This window comes from Lactuca virosa, chromosome 8 (assembly GCF_052849685.1).
Source record: "Lactuca virosa cultivar CGN04683 chromosome 8, Lactuca_virosa_CGN04683_v6, whole genome shotgun sequence".
NCBI lineage: Eukaryota > Viridiplantae > Streptophyta > Magnoliopsida > Asterales > Asteraceae > Lactuca > Lactuca virosa.
In genome coordinates, this window is record NC_136433.1 from 160,320,218 (window position 1) to 160,342,807 (window position 22,590).

General features: G+C 33.4%; 1 protein-coding gene and 2 long non-coding RNA genes across 3 annotated transcripts; 2 read left to right on the forward strand and 1 right to left on the reverse strand.

The window, feature by feature from the left end:
* The first annotated feature begins 10,966 nt into the window (after positions 1–10,966).
* Positions 10,967–11,673, forward strand: LOC145128305 (uncharacterized). Its single transcript, XR_013716794.1, has 3 exons — positions 10,967–11,041; positions 11,113–11,146; positions 11,266–11,673. It is a non-coding gene; the product is annotated as an uncharacterized LOC145128305 (long non-coding RNA).
* Positions 11,674–14,592: 2,919 nt separating this feature from the next.
* On the reverse strand, positions 14,593–16,026 carry LOC145129685 (uncharacterized). Its single transcript, XR_013717599.1, has 5 exons — positions 15,922–16,026; positions 15,520–15,555; positions 15,345–15,387; positions 14,917–15,005; positions 14,593–14,693 (listed from the first exon to the last, which is right to left on the reverse strand). It is a non-coding gene; the product is annotated as an uncharacterized LOC145129685 (long non-coding RNA).
* A 2,253-nt stretch (positions 16,027–18,279) lies between these two features.
* On the forward strand, positions 18,280–22,294 carry LOC145129684 (Voltage-gated chloride channel family protein). Its single transcript, XM_079064460.1, has 7 exons — positions 18,280–18,555; positions 19,359–19,559; positions 19,643–19,820; positions 19,893–20,155; positions 20,248–20,517; positions 20,610–21,735; positions 21,811–22,294. Exons 1-7 carry the CDS (start codon positions 18,395–18,397, stop codon positions 21,943–21,945), a joined length of 2,334 nt encoding a protein of 777 aa, XP_078920586.1. The 5' UTR covers positions 18,280–18,394; the 3' UTR covers positions 21,946–22,294.
* The last annotated feature ends 296 nt before the right edge of the window (positions 22,295–22,590 follow it).

The following is a 22,590-nucleotide window of genomic DNA, read 5'->3' on the forward strand; positions in this document are numbered from 1 at the left end:
TATAAAAAGTATAAAAAACATATTAAAAGTATATATTTTTTATTTTTTAAAGTGTTTGTACATATTTGAGAGTGTTAGAGAATTGCGTGATTATTTTGTTAAAAATAGTAAAATATATAGAAAAGGATAAATGGTACAAACACTAAAGGTAAATGGTGCAATTCATTAATGAAGAAGAAAGAGAAAGAAAACAAGTGGCTATAGAAGTGGACGATGCCCGTCCACTAGATACCTTTCATTCTCGGTGACCGAGCTATCTCGAGTTCGATGTATTCGGACCTGCCACCCCCACCCCGAGCCATAGCAAACCCCAAACGCCCTTTTGGTGTTCCACGATGTATAACCTTATGGATAATTTTATCTAGTTATAGATGTAATTTGAAAATTGTATATTCAATATTATATATTTATAAAAGAGTAAACTACATATATGATGTTAAGTGTGGAGTATGAGTTGCTTATGCTTAGAGTAGTTGCGCATGCTTGGAGCAGTCACAGTCTGCATGAGTAGTCAGGATGATTGCTTATGCTTGAGCAGTTAGCAGTGCTCGATCGACGAGAGTTTACTTAGATTTTCTTGGAAGCCAAGTGTTACACTCGAGTCCTGGTAAGTTCCATTTTGACCCTAAAATTTCAAATTGTGCGACTTTGGCCCTTACGTGGGGCGTACCTGGCTGGTACGATGGGCGTAAAGGGCTTATTATGAAACGACAACGTTTTGGGGAGTACGCTGGGCGTACTCCGTCTGGACATAAACCTTAATCTTGAGGATTTGGACCCTATATATTGAACCTTAAGTCCCATTTCCCTGTCCCATTTCCAGCCACCATCACTTGAAACGTTTCCCTTGCAAACCCTGGCCCCATTGTTGCATTTTGAAGCTTGAGAGTGTGTTTTTGTGTGTTTCAAAGGAAGAAGAAGGTGTTGGTGAAGCTTGGAAGCTAGAAGCAAGCTTGGATCTGGAAGTCTTGCATCATCCTTAATCTCCAGAAGGTATAAAGTTCATACATTGTTGATTAGTTTGTTAGATCTTGTGTATATGATGATATTATGAACTTTTGTCCCCAAATATGATCTTCTTGTGCATGGCATGCTATAGAACATATAGGCTATCCTTTTGGACGTTTTTCTATGTCTAGAGTAATAAAAATAGGATCTTGACTCTTGGTTCTTCCCCATGCACGAGTATGATTGTCTTAATGGCTTAAGATGTTGGGGGGTTTTAGTGATAAGCACTTAATGGCCATGCAAGACCATAAAGTTGGAAACTGTATGGTCAAGGACAACATTTGGGACTTGGATCTCTAATTTGGACAAAAAAGGTTTAAGTATTAAGCACTTAATGGGTTGAGAAGCCTTCAGCTGCGTACGTTGGGCGTACTAGATGGTACGACGCACGTACGCGGTCAAGTCCCCGCTTTTTGGTCGCGATTGAGTATGCCCCGCATACGTCTGAGTACGCCCCGCGTACGAGGCTGGGTCGAATCGGCTGGGTTGACTCGGTTGGTTTGTTGAGTTTGACAGATTTTGACCAAAGCATATTTTAGGTAATTTGGTATTTATTTTTGGTCAATGACTTGAATAATAGGTGACGGGTAGAGCCGGTATTCGGAGCCGAGATTTATTTCAGCTTGTGTAACATCCCGATATCAGGTATCTTTATTATTTCTTGTATCTTTATCAAAAGTTGCACAATTGGTCCCTTGAAGAAAGAGGCTTGCATTATGGTTGTATGCAGGGCATACTTAAGAGTACGCGCAAGATACTCATGCAACTTAGGATCGCGGATGATCAATTGTACGTTGGGCGTACGTGTGGTACGTTGGGCGTACTAGCCCATACCTCAAACCCTAATTTTAAGGGTTGCTCCCTATTTAAACAATATGGTGTCCCCATTTGATCATCCTTATCAGCCACCATAGCCTACCTAAACCTTAATTCCGAGCTTGAGTTGCTTGTGTGAGTTTTACAAGCTTATTGAGTGTTCTTGGAAAAGGAAGAAAACACGGAGAAAGAGAGTGAATTCTACCAGAATGTATAAAGTGATTATTAGCAATAATATTCTTTCAGAATTATTTAGTGTTTTTGTTAGATTTAAATGTTATTTTTTGAACCATTTTTAGTTTTAATCTTTAAGAATAAATATAATTTTTAACCATTATTAGTCATTTTTTATGTATGAATTTAATTATTGTTTAAAGTCTTATTCTTATAGAATTAATGTAATTAATGATTCTTAAAGATTAAAATCAGTATTCTTTAGAAAATGCTATTCTTGATAAAATATATTGTATAATTCTATAAGTATTTTAATTATCAAAAATATCTTGAATAGAAGTATATTCTATAAGAATAAAATTGAAAGTATATTTACTAGTTTATGACTGACATTTTGTCAGAATGACAGAATAAAATAAGTTATTATTAAAAATTACGTTAAATTTAAAATTGAATTAATTTAAAAATTCAGATTTTTAAAATTAAAAGAATTAATTATTTCTAAAAATCCGAAAATTTTCTTTTTTACATATAGTTTAATTGACCAAAATACTCTTATGTTGAAATTTGTGAAATTATATGATACATGTTATCTCATTGTAATATCATAGACCTTCAGATCGTGGTCATTCATTTTATTCATCTGTTGGTCCAGAATTGTCATTACGACCACACAGTAGATGTCATCCACATTATAACCTAACCATATATATATATATATATATATATATATATATATATATATATATATATATATATGGAAAAGTTCAATAGAGAACCATTATTAATCAATGAACCAATCCAAAGCGTCGAAATTTAAAGCGATTAACGGCAAAAGGAAGAGTTGTAGACTTTTTTGGTATAATTAGTTTTTTTTTTGATAAAAATAAACTTAAAAATTGAAAAAACTAACAAAACGAAGTGAGTTTTTTTCGAGAAAAAAAAGTTTGTTTTTTATATATCATCATGGATCTCTTTGGAAAAATGACGAAAAATCGAGAACAACGGTATATTCAATTTTTTTTTTCGATAAAAAATGTGGCCTAAAAAAAATTTTAAACGAAAAAAAAAGGTGAGTTTTTTGGTAAGGAGGTGAATTTTTTGGTATAATCCGGTGTGTGTGCGTTCAATGTACAAGTGTACATCTATTTCTTTGGTCGTTGATCATTATGATTTTCGACGCTCACGATTGGTTCCTTGGTTCCTTGTTAATTATGGTTCTCTATTGAACCTCACCCTAGGTTCAATAGAGAACCATAATTAACCACATGGTTCCTTGGTTCTTTGGTCGTTGATCATTATGATTTTCGACGCTCACGATTGGTTCCTTGGTTCCTTGTTAATTATGGTTCTCTATTGAACCTCACCCTAGGTTCAATAGAGAACCATAATTAACCAATGAAACAATCTTTTTTTCAACTTTTAGAACTTATTTTTTATCAAAAAAAAAACTAAAAATACAGAAATTAATAACTTTTTATCCTTTTTCCAATGATATCAAATTCGATAAAAAAAATTTAATTTTTTTTTTCCGTCAAATTCACAATGTGAATCTTTGAAGATTCACAATGTGAATCTAAATTCACACGGTGAATCCGGAAAATATATTTAACATTCACAATGTTAAATTATGAATTTTGATATTTTTAGTTTTTTTTTTCGATAAAGAATAAGCTATAGAACTTAAAAAAAACATTTGATTCCTTGGAGAACCAATAATTATGGTTCTCTATTGAACTTTTCTTATATATATATATATATAGATATATATATATATATATATATATATATATATAGATATATATATATATATATATATATATATATATATATATATATATATAGATATATATATATATATATATATATATATATATATATATATATATATCCTATCCTATCCTAATAAATAAGAGCTTTCTTGCCACGTGGCAATTTCTAATCCCCTCCCAATCAAATTTTCCCGCTCGACTCTGTAAAGTGAAATACCAACACTGCCCTTTTCCTTAGCCCTTATCCTTACGTTACGATTACGATTACGATAAACTCCATTTTACCTCTGATACTTCCCCGATGTTTCTTCTTCTCAGGTATACTAGGGCTTATGTTGAACTGTGATTACTCCCTCATCAATGGTAAAGAGGACGCCCATATGCCCTCCGATGCCATAATTTCCGTTCGGGTAAACATCGATCTTATTTGCACAACTTTACTCATCTAGGTTAAGTTGTTACTCCCACATATTGATCCGGCCAGACACACTGACGACAACGTTCTACCTCCGGCCACATGGTTCGATTTCTGATTTGAACTTCGATTTTTGACTGTGCATGTTCGATTTGTGAAACATCCTTCTGATCCCCAACAAGATAATCAAATCCCCAAATATCACTAAAACTAGGGTTTCGCGGTTTTGAATTAGATTTCAATGGGTTCAATTGTGAAATTAGAGGAGGAATGGCGTGCAGTTCTCCTATGAACAGTTACGCATCCTTCGCAACAAAGGAACCGAGTAAGTATACTACTTGATCCATTGCATTCTTTCTATATTCGATGATCAAATTCCTAAACCGTAATAATGCTTTATCAATTTATGTAGGAGAACTGATCATTTAAAGTTTTGCACTTAAATTTAACAAGAATTTGGTTGCATTTTGGTAACATGTCTACACTCTACAGCTGACTTAACATTATTGCACTCTTAGCAAACGATTTTGATTGTATTTTTCGGCTGTGATTGGGAGAGCCCATCAACTTGACTCCAAATTCTAATTTGGGGTTTCTCTACTTCATAGACTCTACAATCTCCAAAACCTTAGTTGCAATGCAACAGATAATTTTGTATGATTTTTCCAGGTGAATTTCTGAGAATTGATGGATTTGACTCAAAAATTCAATCTGGGGATTCTCCATTGTTTATATTGATCAGCAGATTTGGAAATTAGAGATGTATTTACATATTGGGAAAAAAGGCAAAATGGAAAAAGCATTATAATTTTCAAAATAACCGTAAAATAAAATTAGAGATGTATCCACAACTTCGTGTTATGCAGAATACCAAGCTCTGTAATTTTATAAATATGTTATGGAACTTTTGTGTGTGGGCCCTGTTTGTTTTATATTTCCCATTAAGTGGTTCTTAACCTTAAACTTAAGTTAGTGATTACATTATATAACAAACATATCATAATTCATAACCCTAACATGTATAAATCAATCATGAAAGCCATTAATCAGAAGTTTTGTTGAAGCTGTGATCTCATGTTTTGTTTTGTGTTTGGCTGTAGGAAGCTCCTGCTATTGTGAAATCTTACTATGACCAAAGAATTGTTGGTTTCCCTGGTGCAGAAGGGGGTGAGTCTTATTTTTTATGTAGTTTGGAGATTGTAGAGGTATCATTATCATATAATATCTCATTTTATGTAATTTTTCTGTTAAAGAGGGTGAGCATAATGTTGTTTGGTTTTGGCTAAAGAAAGAAGAAACACATGAATGCCCAGCCTGCTCACAATATTTCAAGGTGAGTGCAAATTATTTCTTTATAAAAACAATGTGACATTTGATTAAATTGTTGCATATTTAACTATTCATACATTATAAATGTTTTTTTTGCAGTTGGAAGTAGTGGGCCCAGGAGGACTTCCAGATGGACTAGACGAGGATGAACATCATCATCACTGATTGAATTTTCCACCTTTAAAAAATATGCTGGAATAAAAATCTGGTGAGATTACTGCAACATCAGGATTTAACAGGTCCCGTCTTTTGTTTTGGTATGCTTGTTTCATTTAATTTACTTTTAAACGTGTTGGTTTTTGGTCGAATCAGAGCATTCATACGATTTGATTTTTCTTTGTAGATTTTGGGGCATGCATTCTTCATTGGAATTGTGAATGCCATTGCTTGAATGCATTGAAATAATTAATGGCTTAAAGCTTAGGCTCTTAGAGATTCATCGATTTGTTTTGGGAGTATATATCTAATATTTGTTTTGTTTTTGTGTCGTGTCAATTTGTTACTTAAGCAGACAGATTCATCGATTTGTTTTGGGAGTATATATATAATCTTTTGTAACAACGTGAATTTCGAAAACAATTTTTCGTTTGCAAAACATACTTTTATTCATAAAATATCATAGTAATCCAATGTATCACATGTTATCACAATAAAAAAATCCCAAGATCTCAAATACATAAATCCTCTCAGTGTGTACGGATCATGTCGGTGCCTTCCCACGGTCCTCGCTAGTACCTGAAACACATAACATAACAACTGTAAGCATAAATGCTCAGTGAGTTCCCCAAAATACCACATACAACACATACGCCACTCGAGGCTACAGTACGACCCTCCGGTCGATGTGTCTCAGCGGGACCCTCCAGTCCCGTAGCTCGTTGAACCCTCTGGTCCGGTCATAGCTTGTTGGACCCTTCGGCCCGGTCTGCATCGTGGGACCCTTCGGTCCGGTCTATATCGTTGGACCCTCCGTTCCGGTCTATACAATCACATAGCATACATATATCACATTGCACATAATCTCATACATACACATAGCACACAAGACCCTCCGGTCTACACATAGATATCAGTCTAGATAATGTATAGTGAGAAGACTCACCTCGGGTAACTCGGATAATCTCGCACACGAATATACTGATCTAGCCCCCGCCTAATCACATAAACAATATCCTCCAATAAATAATGGCTCCCAAAGGCTAGATTAAATCCCCTTCTAAAATCCCACAGAAGGGTAAAATACCACTTTACCCCTCCCTGGCCCAAAAGTCCAATGTTGATCAAAACCCTAAAAGTCAACGAAAGTCAACGGTCAAACTTGACCAGACTCGCCGAGTGCACCCGTCTGACTCGGCGAGTTCATGCGTGTCCTCTGACTCCTCGTATGCCTCACTCGACTCGTCGAGTGAACCTTCCACTCGACTGGTTACCACTGGAAACGAATCGCGGGGCAACCCGACTCGACTCGTCGAGTCCCATTGTGAACTCGGCGAGTTGCTTCCATGCTCTCACTCAAATGACCTTCTGAGGTTAGATATGCTTCCCTAGCCTATAGATCTGACCTTCCCAAGCATGATAATCACGTAAAGGTTCGAACTTTAGGCCCATGCATCACACTATCATCTCTATATGCCAAAATATCCTTTAATATGATAACCTAGGCCCCAAACTCATAGGGACTGCATAAAGCTGAAGGATAGGGACTCTCTGGACCTCTCAAGGTCCAGATCTGATAATATTGTCACAAGGGAACATCATACACACTATATCTATACCAAAAGAGAAGAGAAGAAACCCTAGATTCATGAAATCTATTACTCAAACGAAGATGGACATGAATCCTTACCTCTCACAGCAGCTCTGAACGAAATGATGGAAGGTTTGAGTCCCACAAGTCAGCCTAGCTCGAAATCCTTCCTTCCCTTTGCTAAAACACACTCAAGAATGATGGATTAGACTTCCCCTTGCACTACAAGCTTCTCTCTGCTCTCTAGGGTTTCTCAGGGGAGTAGTGGCCGCAAATGAAGGCCATAAGGGCCTTTAAATAGGGCACAAACCCCGAGATTTAGGGTTTCTGTCTACAGCGCGGACTCGTCGAGTCCACCCATCGACTCGTCGAGTCCCTTCATTAATCCAGTCAGCAAAAACGCGATCCTACTCGACAAGTCTACGCGTCAACTCGTCGAGTCCCTCCTCAAAACTCAAAATAAATGAATAACGTAGAATACCTGGGAATCCGGATGTTACATCTTTGTTTTATTTTTGTGTCGTGTCAATATGTCTGCTTAAATAACCTCTTATTTGAACCTTTGTGTCAAGTTTGTATTGGGTTAACGGGTTTAGACTTTGTAAGCCCAAAACTCAACTCAAAATTAGCTTGCAATGTTTTTACAGCATGCCCAACTAGATGAAATAATTTAAATCCTTTTACTTTAAGATATTTAAAATAGTTTTATAAATATGTTATGAAACTTGTGTATGTGGCCCTGTTTGTTTTATATTTCCCATTAAGTGGTGCTTAAAAAAATTAAATTATAAATCCACTGACTTTATTTTGTTGGTTTAGATTGTTGTACCATTCACAGCACATTATATGTTTGCTTTAGGAGTTGCAAGGTGTCTAATTTGTGCACATTAGATTCTTCAAGTATATTAATTAATATTTATATATTTTTATTTTTAAACTTCTCATGACACATAATACAATAAGTGGGAACATTTCTGCATTGGTAAATGCATTATGCACCCAAAAAGAGTTTTCTGTGTGTTTATTTTCATGAAATATGTGTTTTTTGCAATTTTAATAGATGCTTGGTATAATGGAATAAGAGGAAGGGATGGAATGGTTTATTCTACTCGAGTGAAAAAAAGTCTTTTGTTTTTTCTGATGGAATAGAATTAAACATTCTTGAATGAAAAAATAGCTCTTTGTTTTGCCATCCACCTTTATTTATTTATTTTTTGATTTTGAATTTTGTTTATAAACAAAACAAACAGGCATAAGTTGATAATATTATGATACTGAGTGAGGGATAGTTGTTGTAAATTGGTATATAACAATAATAATAATTAAGTAAATTGTTGTTGTTCGGTTGACAAGTCTTTACAAAGTGCGGAAGAAGAAGCTGAGTGAATATACAAAGATGAACATGGCTTACTTCTTGATGATGAAGCAGCTTCAACCAGAGATGCACTGTAAGTTTCTGGAGTCGAGGGCATTTATGTCTTTTGCACATTACAAACAAGGCGCTTCTTATTGTTTTCATTTGCTAAATTTCAGGTATGAGCAGGCTGAATTCATAGAGAGAGAAATGGAACAAATGACCGAACAAATAAAGTCTGTTATTCAGACTCTTAATGCCAATCAGGTTATTTGTCTTTATTTTATTTTTTTATTTGGCAATGCAAAAAGCAAATTTGAAAAGTAAAAAAAAATGATTAATTTGAATATGTTTATGTTGGATATAATAATAAGCGGGAGAAGTTGAAGCAAGTGATGGTATGGGTATGTCCCCACCAGATGTGGTGCTTCGGATCCTTAACAATCAACTCAGTTCATTAATGTGGATCGACGAAAAGGTTGTATTTATATATTTAATTTTGTAATTACAAAAATAACAACTTACTTTGAAAATCAAAAATATAATAACTAAATTATAAATAATATAAACATCTTGCTGGTTCCACAAACATCCTTTTGAAATCTAATCCTTTTTTTTTTTAAATTTCCTATCAATTTTGGTCCCAGTGTCGTCAAAGTCAACATTTAACTGTCAAAATTTTATAATGACCACGAGGACCAAATTTGTTAATATGTGTTATTTGTTTTCTATAAATTAACCTTTAGAAAATTTTGAATTTTTAGTCATGGATCATGTTCAAATGATTAAAGAAAAATAAATATATTATGCAAATATTGTTATTATGTTATTGTTGTTATTATATATTATTTAAATTTAAATCCCTTTAAAATCGGTATCTAATATCAATATATTTGTTAATTTGTCAATTTTCCAACTTACTCTAACACAATTATAGGGATTACACATATATTTATACCATACAATCAGGGATTTAATTTTTGAATTCCTTAATCATCACCTTTTTTATGAAGATATCCATAAAAATATATATATCTGTTAATCATCACCTTTTTTATGGAGATATTCAGAAATATCATTTTTTTTATACATATAAAAAAATTTGTAATTTTTTTGAAACCACAAGCAAAAACTTAAAAAGGTCAATCAAAATACGTAATCAATGAATTTAAAATTTGATTAGGTTTAGCTTTATCCATTTTATATTATCAATATTTTTTAAACAATAGAGAGCCAATTGCATCATATACAAAACAAACTTTATAAATAATACAATATATGTTTTCTAACTTAATGATATATTATTTATTATATAATTAATTTTAAATTCTATTTAACATTAACACTCGTGGGTTCCACGAGTTTTTACCTAGTATATATATATATATATATATATATATATATATATATATATATATATATATATATATATATATATATATATATATATAGAGAGAGAGAGAGAGAGAGAGAGAGAGAGAGAAAAGATCATTTGAGAACTCATAGTTTCCCGAGAACCTGAGAACTAAAAGTGGAGCGTTAGATCAATAATTTGTATGGCTTAGATGATTAGTGGCAACATTTGTAAATATTAATAAGTTTAGTGGCATATCAGGTTTATTAAAAATAAACATGAGGGTAAATTCGGTAGAAAAATGTTTTATCCTTAAGATTAGGTAACCCACAAATTACTCACCCAAAACCATCGTCGTCCTCACCAACCTCCTTCTCTCTCACCTGATATTCCCCCAAATTCAGATTTTCTCTCTCTAATCTCTTGATTGCCTCTTTCTCTCACAACTTCATCGTTGATTGTTTGATGAAATCCAACGTCATGGTCTGAAATCTATGGTCGCGTCCAGTACTCGTCACGCCATCGATCGATTACCTTCTTCATCGTCTCTCTTCTTTCTCCATCGACATCCCGTGTTTCCAATCAAATCTGTAGAAGGTTTCAACGCCCGGAAAGAATTTTATATAATTGACAGGGAGATTCATTTAAACATATGCTGGTAGACTACAAAGGTTGACGAAGACGAAGATTTTTTGCATTTACACATCGAGAGGTATGAATTCTCTTCCTTCAATCTCTGTATTTCCATCGTAATCGCCGATAATTATCATTTTGTTTCATGTTATCGTTTATACGATGTTTATCTGTGATATTCTTTTTCGCTTTTTCGTATTCGTTTCCGTCTTTTCGACGATTTTCACTCCGACCGATGTATGAGGTAGTTAGGTATAATTTTAGGTAGAGAAATCACTGTAAATTCCACTCTTTGTGCATGTGGAAGCTAAGATTTTAAATTGAGGTTAAGATTGATTCGTTTCAACTCTGACACTATGTTTTTAGGTTGATTTCATCATCGATTTTTTTTATCTTCCGTTGATTTTTATGGAGCGTAAAGTTCTACGTTAATGTTAAGGTAAAATTTTATTAAAATTCATCTCTGATTCATAGCTGAAATCACTTTGTTTGACAATCAACATTAAACAGAATCGTTATCGCAATGGAAGGAGAAATGCAGAAGGTGATGAATTTCTGTTATTGATGATATTGTGATTGATTATCGTTGAAATGTGAAATTAGGGTTCTTTGTTATCATTTGTGTGCATCTTAGTATTGATTTTGTTGTTTAATATTGTCCAGTCTTTTGCTGAGAAATCACAAAAAGGGGAATCAATTCAAAAGTGAGGTGGAAGTTTAGAATCAGGTTTCATAAGATAAGCTACTGGAAATCTTCAGAGGTAAGAACAATAAGAAGAAGATACAAAAATTGATGAAAAAAGGAACAAAATTATAATCTCACAATTCGAATATCCATCAAGAAGATACAACCAATGGTGCTAAAAGCAGAAAGTTACTCAGATATTCTCAAGGGTAAAATGGTCACAACAGGAGAAGAGTACACATAACTCAGTCAACTCACCAATGTTGCTAACACTACAAGTCATGAAGCATCAAGAAAGAGAAAAAGGAGAAAAGTAAAGGGTAAATGTGTCATTTTGAATCCCAATGATAATACTTCATCAATTCAAGATCTTCCTACACAAATGGATACAATTATCACTAAATCTCTTTCTGAAAAACTCATCATTGGTAGCATACAAATCCTCATTGATTATTTCTACCTTAATGAAATCCAAATCATGAAAACTCATGTTGCCACGTCAGCAAAAAATCTTTTGATTCTTGATGTAAATGGATTGTTAGCAGATATCGTTTCTCCCCCTCCAAAAGATCTCAAATCAGATAAAAATATATCAAAAAGAGCAAGTAAGATTTTATCCTAATTTGTAATTACTAATTAAGTTAAAAATATCTTTTTATGGTAATTTAATTTATTATCCTTTTTATTATGCAGTATTCAAGAGACCTTTTTTGGATGATTTTTTAAGATTTTGCTTCCAAAGATTTGAAGTTGCGATTTGGTCATCAAGAATAAGGTATTAATTAACTGGGATATTTTTAAGTTTATAGGAATGTGTGCTTCTTGATATAAGAATTTTATATAATTGATATAATTGAGTTAATAGATACAATTAGTTTTTGGTTTTAAACCATTTATGTTTGTTGATAGAAGATATTTTTCATAATTGATATAATTTATAAAAAAATTTGATGTTCAAATCATCATTCAATGCACTGGTTCAAATTTGTCAAGATGAAATCAAAACTTTATTCTCTTTTTTTACAGTTTTGAATATGAATAGACGTTATGTTAATTTATAACAGTTTTAGATTTTTTTTCTTATACTCTTCATCTTTATTTGATCTGGTCACAAACGACAAGATGCTTTACTGCTTATTATGTTTTTGTTAATTAGCACTTGTAGGAGTCCTAATTTCTTAATATTGATTTCTATTAACAACTCAACACTTTGTTAATATGTATTTTGATTATTAAAATCATTCTATGAGAAATTTGATTCAGATTTTATCAACATTAGGACAAAAGCTTGTGAGGTGTTGCAAAGAGAAGAAGACCTAAATGAGGTTGTCTAGGTATGTTGGTGGTTTTATTATATTATATATGTTTTATTTGATGAGAATTATATATGTATATGAATATTTGATGAAAGATTATTTATTTACATATGTGATTTACATGTGATTTGCATGTGAATCACATGTGATTTACATGTGAATTACATGTGAATAAAATGTGATTTACATGTGAATCAAATGTGATTCACATGTGAATCACATATGATTTACATGTGAATTATATGTGATTCACATGTGATTTACATGTGATTTACATGTGAATTACATGTGAATAAAATGTGATTTACATGTGAATCAAATGTGATTCACATGTGAATCACATATGATTTACATATGAATTATATGTGATTCACATGTAAATCACATGTAAATCATATGTGATTTACATGTGAATCACATTTGATTCACATGTAAATCACATTTGATTCACATGTAATTCACATGTGATTCACATGTAAATCACATGTGAATCACTTATGATTCATATGTGAATCGCATGTAATTTACATATGATGTCATATGTAAATGTGATTCATATGTGAATTGCATGTGATTCATATGTTAATCACATGAAAATCACATATGTATTTTTGTGAGTGTTTTCGCATTAATTATTTTTTTTAAAAGTTTTTGTAGATTTGGAAGAAATTGTGGTGAATATTGAAGAGGTGAAAAATGATAAACTGAAGAAAAAATAAGGAAATATTGACACGAAGACATGAAAACGCTTTGAAATTTGTAGCATTTTTTATTTTTTATATTTTATTTTGTATCGAATAAAATACTTGTACTATTATGTTTATAGATTAATTAATAAAAATGAGATTTGTTGTGATTTACTTACGAATACTATAGTATAAGAAATATACATATATGCATTTGAAAAAATATGCATATATGCACCTAAAAATTTACATTTTTCAAAAAAAGTGCAGTTTTTTTTTAAATTGCAGTTTTTTTTAAATGCAGTTTTTTTTGAAAAAAATGTAACTTTCTTTAAAAAATTGCATTTTTTTAAAAAAAAGTATTTTTTTCAAAAATTCTTGTTTTCTATAAAAAATTAAAAAATATGTATTTTTTCATAAAAAAAAACGAAAAAAAAATATTATTTTAAAAAAAATATGAAAATTTGATTTATGATGTAAATTTTTAGACATTTATATTAACTAGAAGGAATTACATGCGCCGTTGGCGCTGGATTGGAAAGGTTTACCTAAATGTTGATAAATTTTTGTTTTGTATTTCGTTGACTTCATTTACTTTTCCTATTACAAAATGCAGTCAACAATGATAAAGAGGAACATAAGAACAATGATGGTATTAATGTAGGAAACGTTTCAATGTGTATTCCAAAGAAGAGTCTTCATATTCGGGCCTCAATTACTATTATTTTTGACCATCTCCATTAACATCCTGAAAAGAAAAACATGGATAACAGAAGCATAAGTACAAACTTATCGGTTGCAATGTAGAAGAATAGAAATTGAAATATTGGTCTTTTCACATACCCATGCTATAATTTCAAGTTTACTCGAATAAACTTAGATGCATTGAAAATCATTATTACATGCTATAATTCATCAAATCTTTCATTATTAGTAAATAAAAAACCGAAGTAAAGGATAATAACAAAAGGGTAATTTAGTAAAATGACCATAACAAAAAAAACTATAATACCTAATCAGAAGATGACCATGACGAGCATAACTCTTTATCTGTATTAATTTGTAGGTTTGGAAATAAAAGCTGAACCAAAGTGCTTAAGAAAATCTAGGCTAAAAATAACACAAATACAATTTAAAATATAATTATTTGTTAAAAGTATTATATTGTAAGGACTCAAACCTTAATCAAGTTAGTTGTGTTACCAAGGTTAAGAGTGGAAGTCCATGTAAGGACTCTGACCTTAATCAAGTTAGTCAACAATGATAGAACGATTTTCAAATAACAATAAAAGTAGTTTAACTTAGCATTAATATTGAACCCGAAAAAGGAATGTAAAGGTACCTAGGACCTAAAACGACTGTAGAGCTGGTAGTTCTTCTAATTTCAACCCTGCATTTCTCTTCCTAAGAAAAAATAAGATACGATTATTTACCTTAAGGCTAATGATTGTCCCAAGAACAGAAGGCAAACGAATTCCATGGATTACAAGATATAATAAGATTTTTCAAATCCTTAAAACACATTTCAACTCTCAAATCCAAAACTTCATTCGTGGGCCAAATCAAACGACGTATAAAAGTACAAATATTGCTTCTAAAAAATTTATACCCAAAAGAACAAACATACCTTTTTCTTTCTTCATTCGTGTTGTTGTTGCTTCAAACAACAGGAACCTTCTCCCCATCTTCAATTAAGTAAATTTCACTTTCAGGAGCCTGCAATATATTTAAACATTTACAACATCCTAAATTACTATCTCTAATTATGGATCTATAAAAGAAGTAAGAAGCTTATTCTAAATAAAGAAAACCATACCAACTTTTGCATAGTAAGTTGAACCCAAAAAAATCAAATCTGGAAAAAATAGACTACTAAAAAAGAAACAGGTTGAAGATTCATTTTATCAACAGTAACACATAGTTTGGGTTCCTAATATTGTTGTTGCCATCTTTTGTTGCTTGAAAATAGAGATTCTGGGAATTTATGGACTCCATTTGTCTTAGAACAAGGACATATGAGGAGTTCAACAAAGTATCTCCTTTGGCTGTTTTTACCTCCACAAAAGCACCCTTTGTACTGGCTTCTTTAAAAGCAAACCTTCATTGCAGCAAGATTCATTTTATCAGTGACAATATGCAAAACATGAGACAAATTTTTATTATTTGATTGCAAGATGAAAAAACAGAATTAACACCAGTATTCCTAAAAGAAACTGCATGAGTATCTTACCTTCAAAGCCTTAGCCTCCACAACGTTCGTTTTGTCCTAAGAAAGTTAAAATGCAACAAAGGAAAATGAATTACTATAGATAATCCAAAGAATAACCGGTAACATTAATGACTTCAATGTTCCATGGTTACATCAGACCTTGGGAAAATAAGTAAATCAACTTTGTGATACATAAATTCCAATTTTAGCTTACATGAATAATATATTGTATGCAAAATAATCAATATTCTTCAATGTTGCATTTTATCGAGCATGTGGTGTGCGACAACGAATTTGTAAGCTAAAACACACCACTCACATCGAATTGGAGGGAAGAAATATAATAGAAGAAAAGTAGTTGATAATTTAGTCAAAACTGAAGCCAACAATGGAAGAAGTAAATAAAAAATCAATACCCCTTACAAATTAGCAGAAAATAAAGTAACCGAAGAGAAGTTGTCGGTTTGTTAGGAACTTAGGCGCCGCTTCCTCCAACCTCTCCAGTGCCTCACAGCTACGCACTTGGAAATCAAACATGCTATTATAGGCCCAACACTTTGCCTAAAACAGGGAGAAGCATACAGGCCGAAGCATACAGGCCACATAACTCTGGTGGAGGCACATTAGGGTAAGGAAATATCAGAATACTTGACCTGCAACATCAGCTGTAACAGGGGCGATCCTTTCTTGATAAATACAATACCCTTTCAGCCGCATCTTTGCTCTATCGGTTCTCCACAAAGGAGACTCTTTTCTTCATCAGAGAGGGAAACGACGTCAGAGGAAGGTTGAGCGAGGCAAGGTCGGCGTTGGTGTGTTGATGGAGGTGGGAATGAGAATTAAGAGGGAAAACGGAGTTGGGCAAAAAAATTAGAGTTCGTGTGATGGAGTCGGTGGAGGATTTCTGATCGGAAGGAAAACATATAGGATTGGTCGAATTAGGCGGTAAAAAGATAAGATAAGAAGGAAAATATATATGAGGTTTGTAAGAATGAACGATGAAACCATGGGTGTCAAAAAAACAAAAAATAAAAGTCCCGTGTGAATTTAGGAAAGATAAAAAAAGTCACTGTTCCCCAACATTTTAAGCTTTTATGTATATATAAATATATTAAATAACACATAAAAATTAAACATTAAATGAGATTGGTAAGATGACGATCATGTCCTTAATAAATTACTTTTGATCCAACGCTCAACTTTTAGTTCTCGGGTTCTCGGGAAACTATGCGTTCTCAACCGATCTCAACCCTATATATATATATATATATATATATATATATATATATATATATATATATATATATATATATATATATATATATAACATGTCAACATATAGACCGATTACATGCCAAACACAATGCATACATAATGGGCGATGCTACAATAAACGTACACACTTATAAATTCAAACTAAATATAAGGAAAAGATTACAATCTATCTTTATCCTACCAAACTCTATCTTTATCTTTATAGATATAATCTTTGATAAAGATAAACGCCAAAGGTAAAACATACGCCAACAGGTTTTCCATATATTATATGGCTATTCTTTAGCATGATTGGTTACATAATATTTATGTAAAAAAAACCTAAAAAAGTCTTGGTTTCTACCCACAACACTTCTTTACCAAGCAGTCAAAACTAGTACAATCATATGAATTTTAATCGGTTTGGATAACTCAGGTGTTGTTTGTTTTTTGGAAAAAACCTCTTCAGACCTCTTATTGCTGCGCGGCGCAGCACATGCGCAACACTTTTCATCTCGCAGTTGTTTGTTTTTCAGAAGTCTTCGGATTAAAAAACCTCTGCGCGTGTTCTCGGCGCAACATTTGTTTTGCCTCTTCTTACCTCTTCCAACCTTTTCTTCTTCTTTTTTTCTAGCTAAAATATTGATTATATATTGCTGAAATCTTATTTCACTTTTTTTTTCGGTTTTTTTTGTTTATTCTTGTTGAAAAAAAGTTTTTTTTTTTTTTATATTGAATAATAATAATTTGTTGATGAAATATCATTATTTTATGCTAAAATATCTTTATTTTTTTGTTAAAATATCATTATTTTTTTACTGAAATATCATAAATTCTTGCCGAAATGTCATACATTATTATATTTTCGGTACTAAAAAAACTATTTTCGGATTATAAAGTCAGTTTATTTTAATTTTTTAATATCTGCAGCAGCATGTAGATGTTAAAATAACAAACACGCTTCTTATTACAGTCTGCAGCCGTTTGGTCCACCTCTTCTACTGCAAAGAGTTGCAGAGGTTGTCCACAGACTTTATGGATTTTTGCTTCAAAAAAACAAACAGCACCTCAGTCATTATGGTTTGAATATATGTCTTACTAACTTCACCACTTTGGCTTACATTTATACCATCTTTCAGCAAAATGATAAAAGATTACAATCAATTAGTTTTAAAATTTAAAAGCTTTAATAATTGTAAATCTACAATGTTCTTATAGCTGGTTATATAAATAAACAAATGAAAACGCATCAGTCACGTCTTTGGTTTCTATATACAAGTGTATAGCTGATGTAACACCAATTGTATGGACGACGTGGAAATATGGACCACTGTCGTTGTTGGGACCACTTTTTCATTAAAAACCAAACAACCATAGACCATAGTCATCTAAATTATATTATATTATTAAAATTGTAATTAAAATAATTATTAAAAGGTGGCGTTTTTGTTATTATAGGATCCAGGAAGGATAAAGTATAAACAAACAAAAATTTTAAAAAATAGATAAACGTGGATTTATACGTTATTGAAGGAAACAAATAAAAAAAATAAAAACCGGAACCTTGAAGGTAGCGTTTGTGTTATTTTAGGATCGAGGGAAGATAATCAAACAACAGTTGGTAACCTTGGTATAGTGAGCTATGGCTATGGCGAACGGTTTCACTCCCGTCAGCAATGGAGTACCCGATGAAGAATCGATTACGGCGCCGCTCCTCCACCTCCGCCGCTCCACCTCCAACAACACCTCTCAGATTGCTATCGTCGGATCCAATCCTTGCCCTATCGAAAGTCTTGACTACGAGTAAACTCTCTGCTTTCACTTTCTTACTCTCTATCTCTTGTCAACTCCACTGGATTATTGTTTGTTCGCTTAGTAATCAAGTGAAGTAAACTTCCAATGACATTCGTGAAGTAGTTCTTTTTCCACTTGACTGTTCGTGGATTCTCCTTCGAACCGACTATGATTTAACATCTCGGTTAGTCAAAATTGTAATCGAAAGTTAAAAGTTTAAACGCACACAAAGTGATTAAAGTAGGGATACGTCTTCTTATCTCTTGTTTTTGTTGTTCTCGGAGTTGAACTCTGTAACTGTACACACCGGTAACGTTTAAGGATCGCATGTATTGGAAATTGATTGATTGATTGATTGGATTCGTTTCTGATAATCCTGTTTGTTCAATTGCGACAATCATGTCTATAGAATCACCTTTAATTTTGGAGTATCTTTTTGTTCGGATTAACAATGATTGTGAATTGATGCTACCACTTTACACCTTTTAGTAATGGTTGAGTGACGTGTAGTGCTTGTATGAATAGTTTTCTTTTTGGCTTTGATCTAATCTAACCACACTTGCATATGAATAGAGGGATGAAGAACTTATGTCTTGCTATGCTAATTACTTCAATAGAGAGATGAAGAACTTATGTCTTGATATCATACCTTCTAGAACACATACAATAATTAATTTAAGCATGATAATTACTCCTATAAGCATACATGTATCATGTCAACCAAATGAAGCATTAGAAGCAGAACATATTAAGAGCAATGCCTACTTTAACAAGTAATTTTGCTAATTTACTTATCTTTTTTTTCCCTTAAGGATCATGGAGAATGATGTCTTCAAGCAAGATTGGAGAAGCAGAAGTAAGATCCAGATATTCCAATACACATCTTTGAAATGGTGTCTGTGTTTTGTTGTTGGTACTTTTGTTGGTCTCATTGGCTTCTTTAATAACTTAGCCATTGAGAACATTGCTGGTATCAAGTTTGTAGTCACCTCCAACAGGATGCTGGAAAACAAGTTAGACTTTTTCTTGAATCTCACTTTTCAATTGGTAGAAGAAATTGGCTTTCTTGACTGAATCTTTAATGCTTTTGTTACAGGTATGCAGAAGCATATCTCATATTTGCAGCTGCAAATTTAGGTCTTACTTTGTTTGCTGTTACAATAACAGCTTTTATAGCACCAGAAACTGCTGGATCAGGTATCCCTGAAGTTAAGGCTTACTTAAATGGTGTTGATGCTCCTGCCATATTCTCATTTAGAACATTACTAGTAAAGGTAACTTTGAGGTTTACATTATGTGTTTCTTCTGTTTTTATATATATATCTGTGATGTGGAAATGTTGACAGATTGTTGGAAGCATAGCTGCTGTGTCATCATCTCTTAATGTTGGGAAGGCGGGGCCCATGGTACACACGGGTGCATGCATTGCAGCTTTAACATGTCAGGGTGGATCAAAGAAATATTGGTTGACATGGAGATGGTTTAGATTTTTTAATAATGATAGAGACAAACGTGATCTTGTAACTTGTGGATCAGCTGCTGGAATTGCTGCTGCTTTTCGTGCCCCTGTTGGTGGTGTACTTTTCGCTCTTGAAGAAATGGCATCTTGGTAATTAATTAATTTCTCATACATCATGCACACACAATCACCACCAATAGCCTCTGAAAACTGAAAATGAACTTTGTTTGTGTACATTTTAGGTGGAGAAGTGCTCTTTTATGGAGAGCTTTTTTCGCAACTGCAATCGTTGCAATTTTGCTTCGTGGTTTGACCGATTTATGCTTGAGTGGAAAATGTGGACTTTTTGGCACTGGAGGTTTAATAATATATGATGTCACCTCAGCAAATATATCCTATCACTTAAGAGACGTTCCTCCTGTTCTTCTTCTTGGAGTCATCGGTGGCATTGCAGGAAGTATATACAATTGTCTTTTGGGTAAAGTTCTCCGACTTTACAATCTAATCAACGAGTAAGCTCCACTCGACCACTTCCTCTTTTGGTATAATACAAAAACATGAAAATACAATGCTAAAATAATTTTATTTATTTCTCAAACTACAGAAAAGGCACGATTTACAAAATCCTCCTCGCATGCACAGTCTCTATTGTAACCTCCTGCCTCTTATTCGGCCTCCCATGGATCGCCCCCTGCCACCCATGTCCACCTGGCGCAACCGAACCCTGCCCCACCATCGGCCGCTCGGGCAACTACAAAAAATTCCAATGTCCACCTGGCCACTACAACGAGCTCGCAAGCCTCTTCTTCAACACAAACGACGACGCCATCAAAAACCTTTTTAGCAAAGACACAGACACCGAATTCCACCCTTTATCAATCCTCATCTTCTTCATCACATGTTTTTTCCTCAGTATCTTCAGCTACGGAATCGTGGCCCCCGTCGGCCTCTTCATTCCCGTTATAGTAACCGGCGCGTCTTACGGTCGGTTAGTCGGGCTACTCATCGGGTCCACCTCAAATCTCAACCACGGCTTGTTTGCAGTGTTGGGCGCCGCTTCACTCCTCGGAGGGACCATGAGAATGACAGTGTCATTATGCGTTATACTTCTCGAACTCACAAATAACTTACTATTACTCCCACTTATCATGCTTGTTCTTCTCATTTCAAAAACGGTAGCCGACGCGTTCAATGGAAACGTATACGACCAAATCATGAGCTTCAAAGGCTTTCCGTATTTAGAAACTCACGCGGAGCCCTACATGCGACAGTTAACGGTTAGCGACGTGGTAGCGGGCCCGCTTCGCGTGTTCAACGGGATCGAGCTCGTGGGGAATATTGTCCATGTGTTAAGGACGACCGGGCATAACGGGTTCCCGGTTGTGGACGAGCCGCCGTATTCCGACGCCCCGGTTTTATACGGTTTGATTTTGCGGTCACATGTTATTACTTTGTTGAAGAAGAAATGTTTTTTGGAGAGTCCAAGGTTGGATGTGGATGCGGTTGATCGGTTTTCGGCTAGTGATTTTGCAAAACAAGGGTTGGGGAATCAGGATAAGATTGAGGAGATTGAGTTGAGTGAAGAGGAGATGGAAATGTATGTTGATTTGCATCCTTTTACAAATGCTTCGCCTTATACGGTTGTGGAGACTATGTCGTTGGCTAAAGCGCTTACGCTTTTTAGAGGTGTTGGTTTGAGACACTTGCTTGTGGTTCCCAAGACTTCGGAGGTAATTTATAATCATTGCTACATATTGCGTTTATGATTGTAAAAATGTGAAATGTTATCTTGTTTCATGTTGCAGAGACTTCCGGTAGTTGGAATATTAACAAGACATGATTTCATGCCACAACATATACTTGGTTTACACCCAATGTTGGAAAGAAGTAAATGGAAAAGATTAAGATTCAAGTTCCCGCTTTGGAACAAAATCTTTTAAAGTCAAATTAAACATTTCATCTCATATCTCATATCTGTAACAAAGCTTCCTTACAGTTTTCCTAGCCATTGAATCGGGTAACTCCATGACTCCTTCAATCTAGTATAGTATATATGAGAACTTGTTTTTTTTTTTTTTTTTTCAACGAAATATACTCTTTACTAGATTTCACATTATGATGTTTACATTAGTGTAAATATCTTGTTCAATTTTAGCTTTTCACAATAGTCACATTCATTGATTCTTGGTGTTTTTTCTTTTGTGTTAATGTGAAGTTGTATTGTATTTGGTGTGCGATAAATTAAGAGTGTGATGGATGCCAATTGGGCAAAACTTGCAAATTTGTTTAGTTTGGGCGACACATGGTGGGACAAAAACATCAATTTTTAGTATGTTCTCTAAACTTGTTAATGGTGATAAAAGGATCTATTAGTCACGTTATAATCGTTTTCAGTATATTGATTTTATTTAAAGTTGATTAGGTAAATTAACACAATTGATTAATTTAGGATCAAAGAATGTATCAAAGATAATTAGTGTTCTCTCAAAGGGATGTGGTCCTAGCCACACATGCGAGGTCAAAAAATAAATAACAAAATGGAAAATAAATGAAAAAGATATAATTATCATTTATTTCTGTCACTT

What these genes read in the sequence shown, in the direction of transcription:
- LOC145129684 (XM_079064460.1), top strand. Translation starts at nt 18,395, where the DNA reads ATGGCTATGGCGAACGGTTTCACTCCCGTCAGCAATGGAGTACCCGAT. An exon ending in TTAGAACATTACTAGTAAAG is followed by an intron (nt 19,821 to 19,892) that starts GTAACTTTGAGG and finishes AAATGTTGACAG; the next exon opens with ATTGTTGGAAGCATAGCTGC. An exon ending in CTTTACAATCTAATCAACGA is followed by an intron (nt 20,518 to 20,609) that starts GTAAGCTCCACT and finishes CTCAAACTACAG; the next exon opens with AAAAGGCACGATTTACAAAA.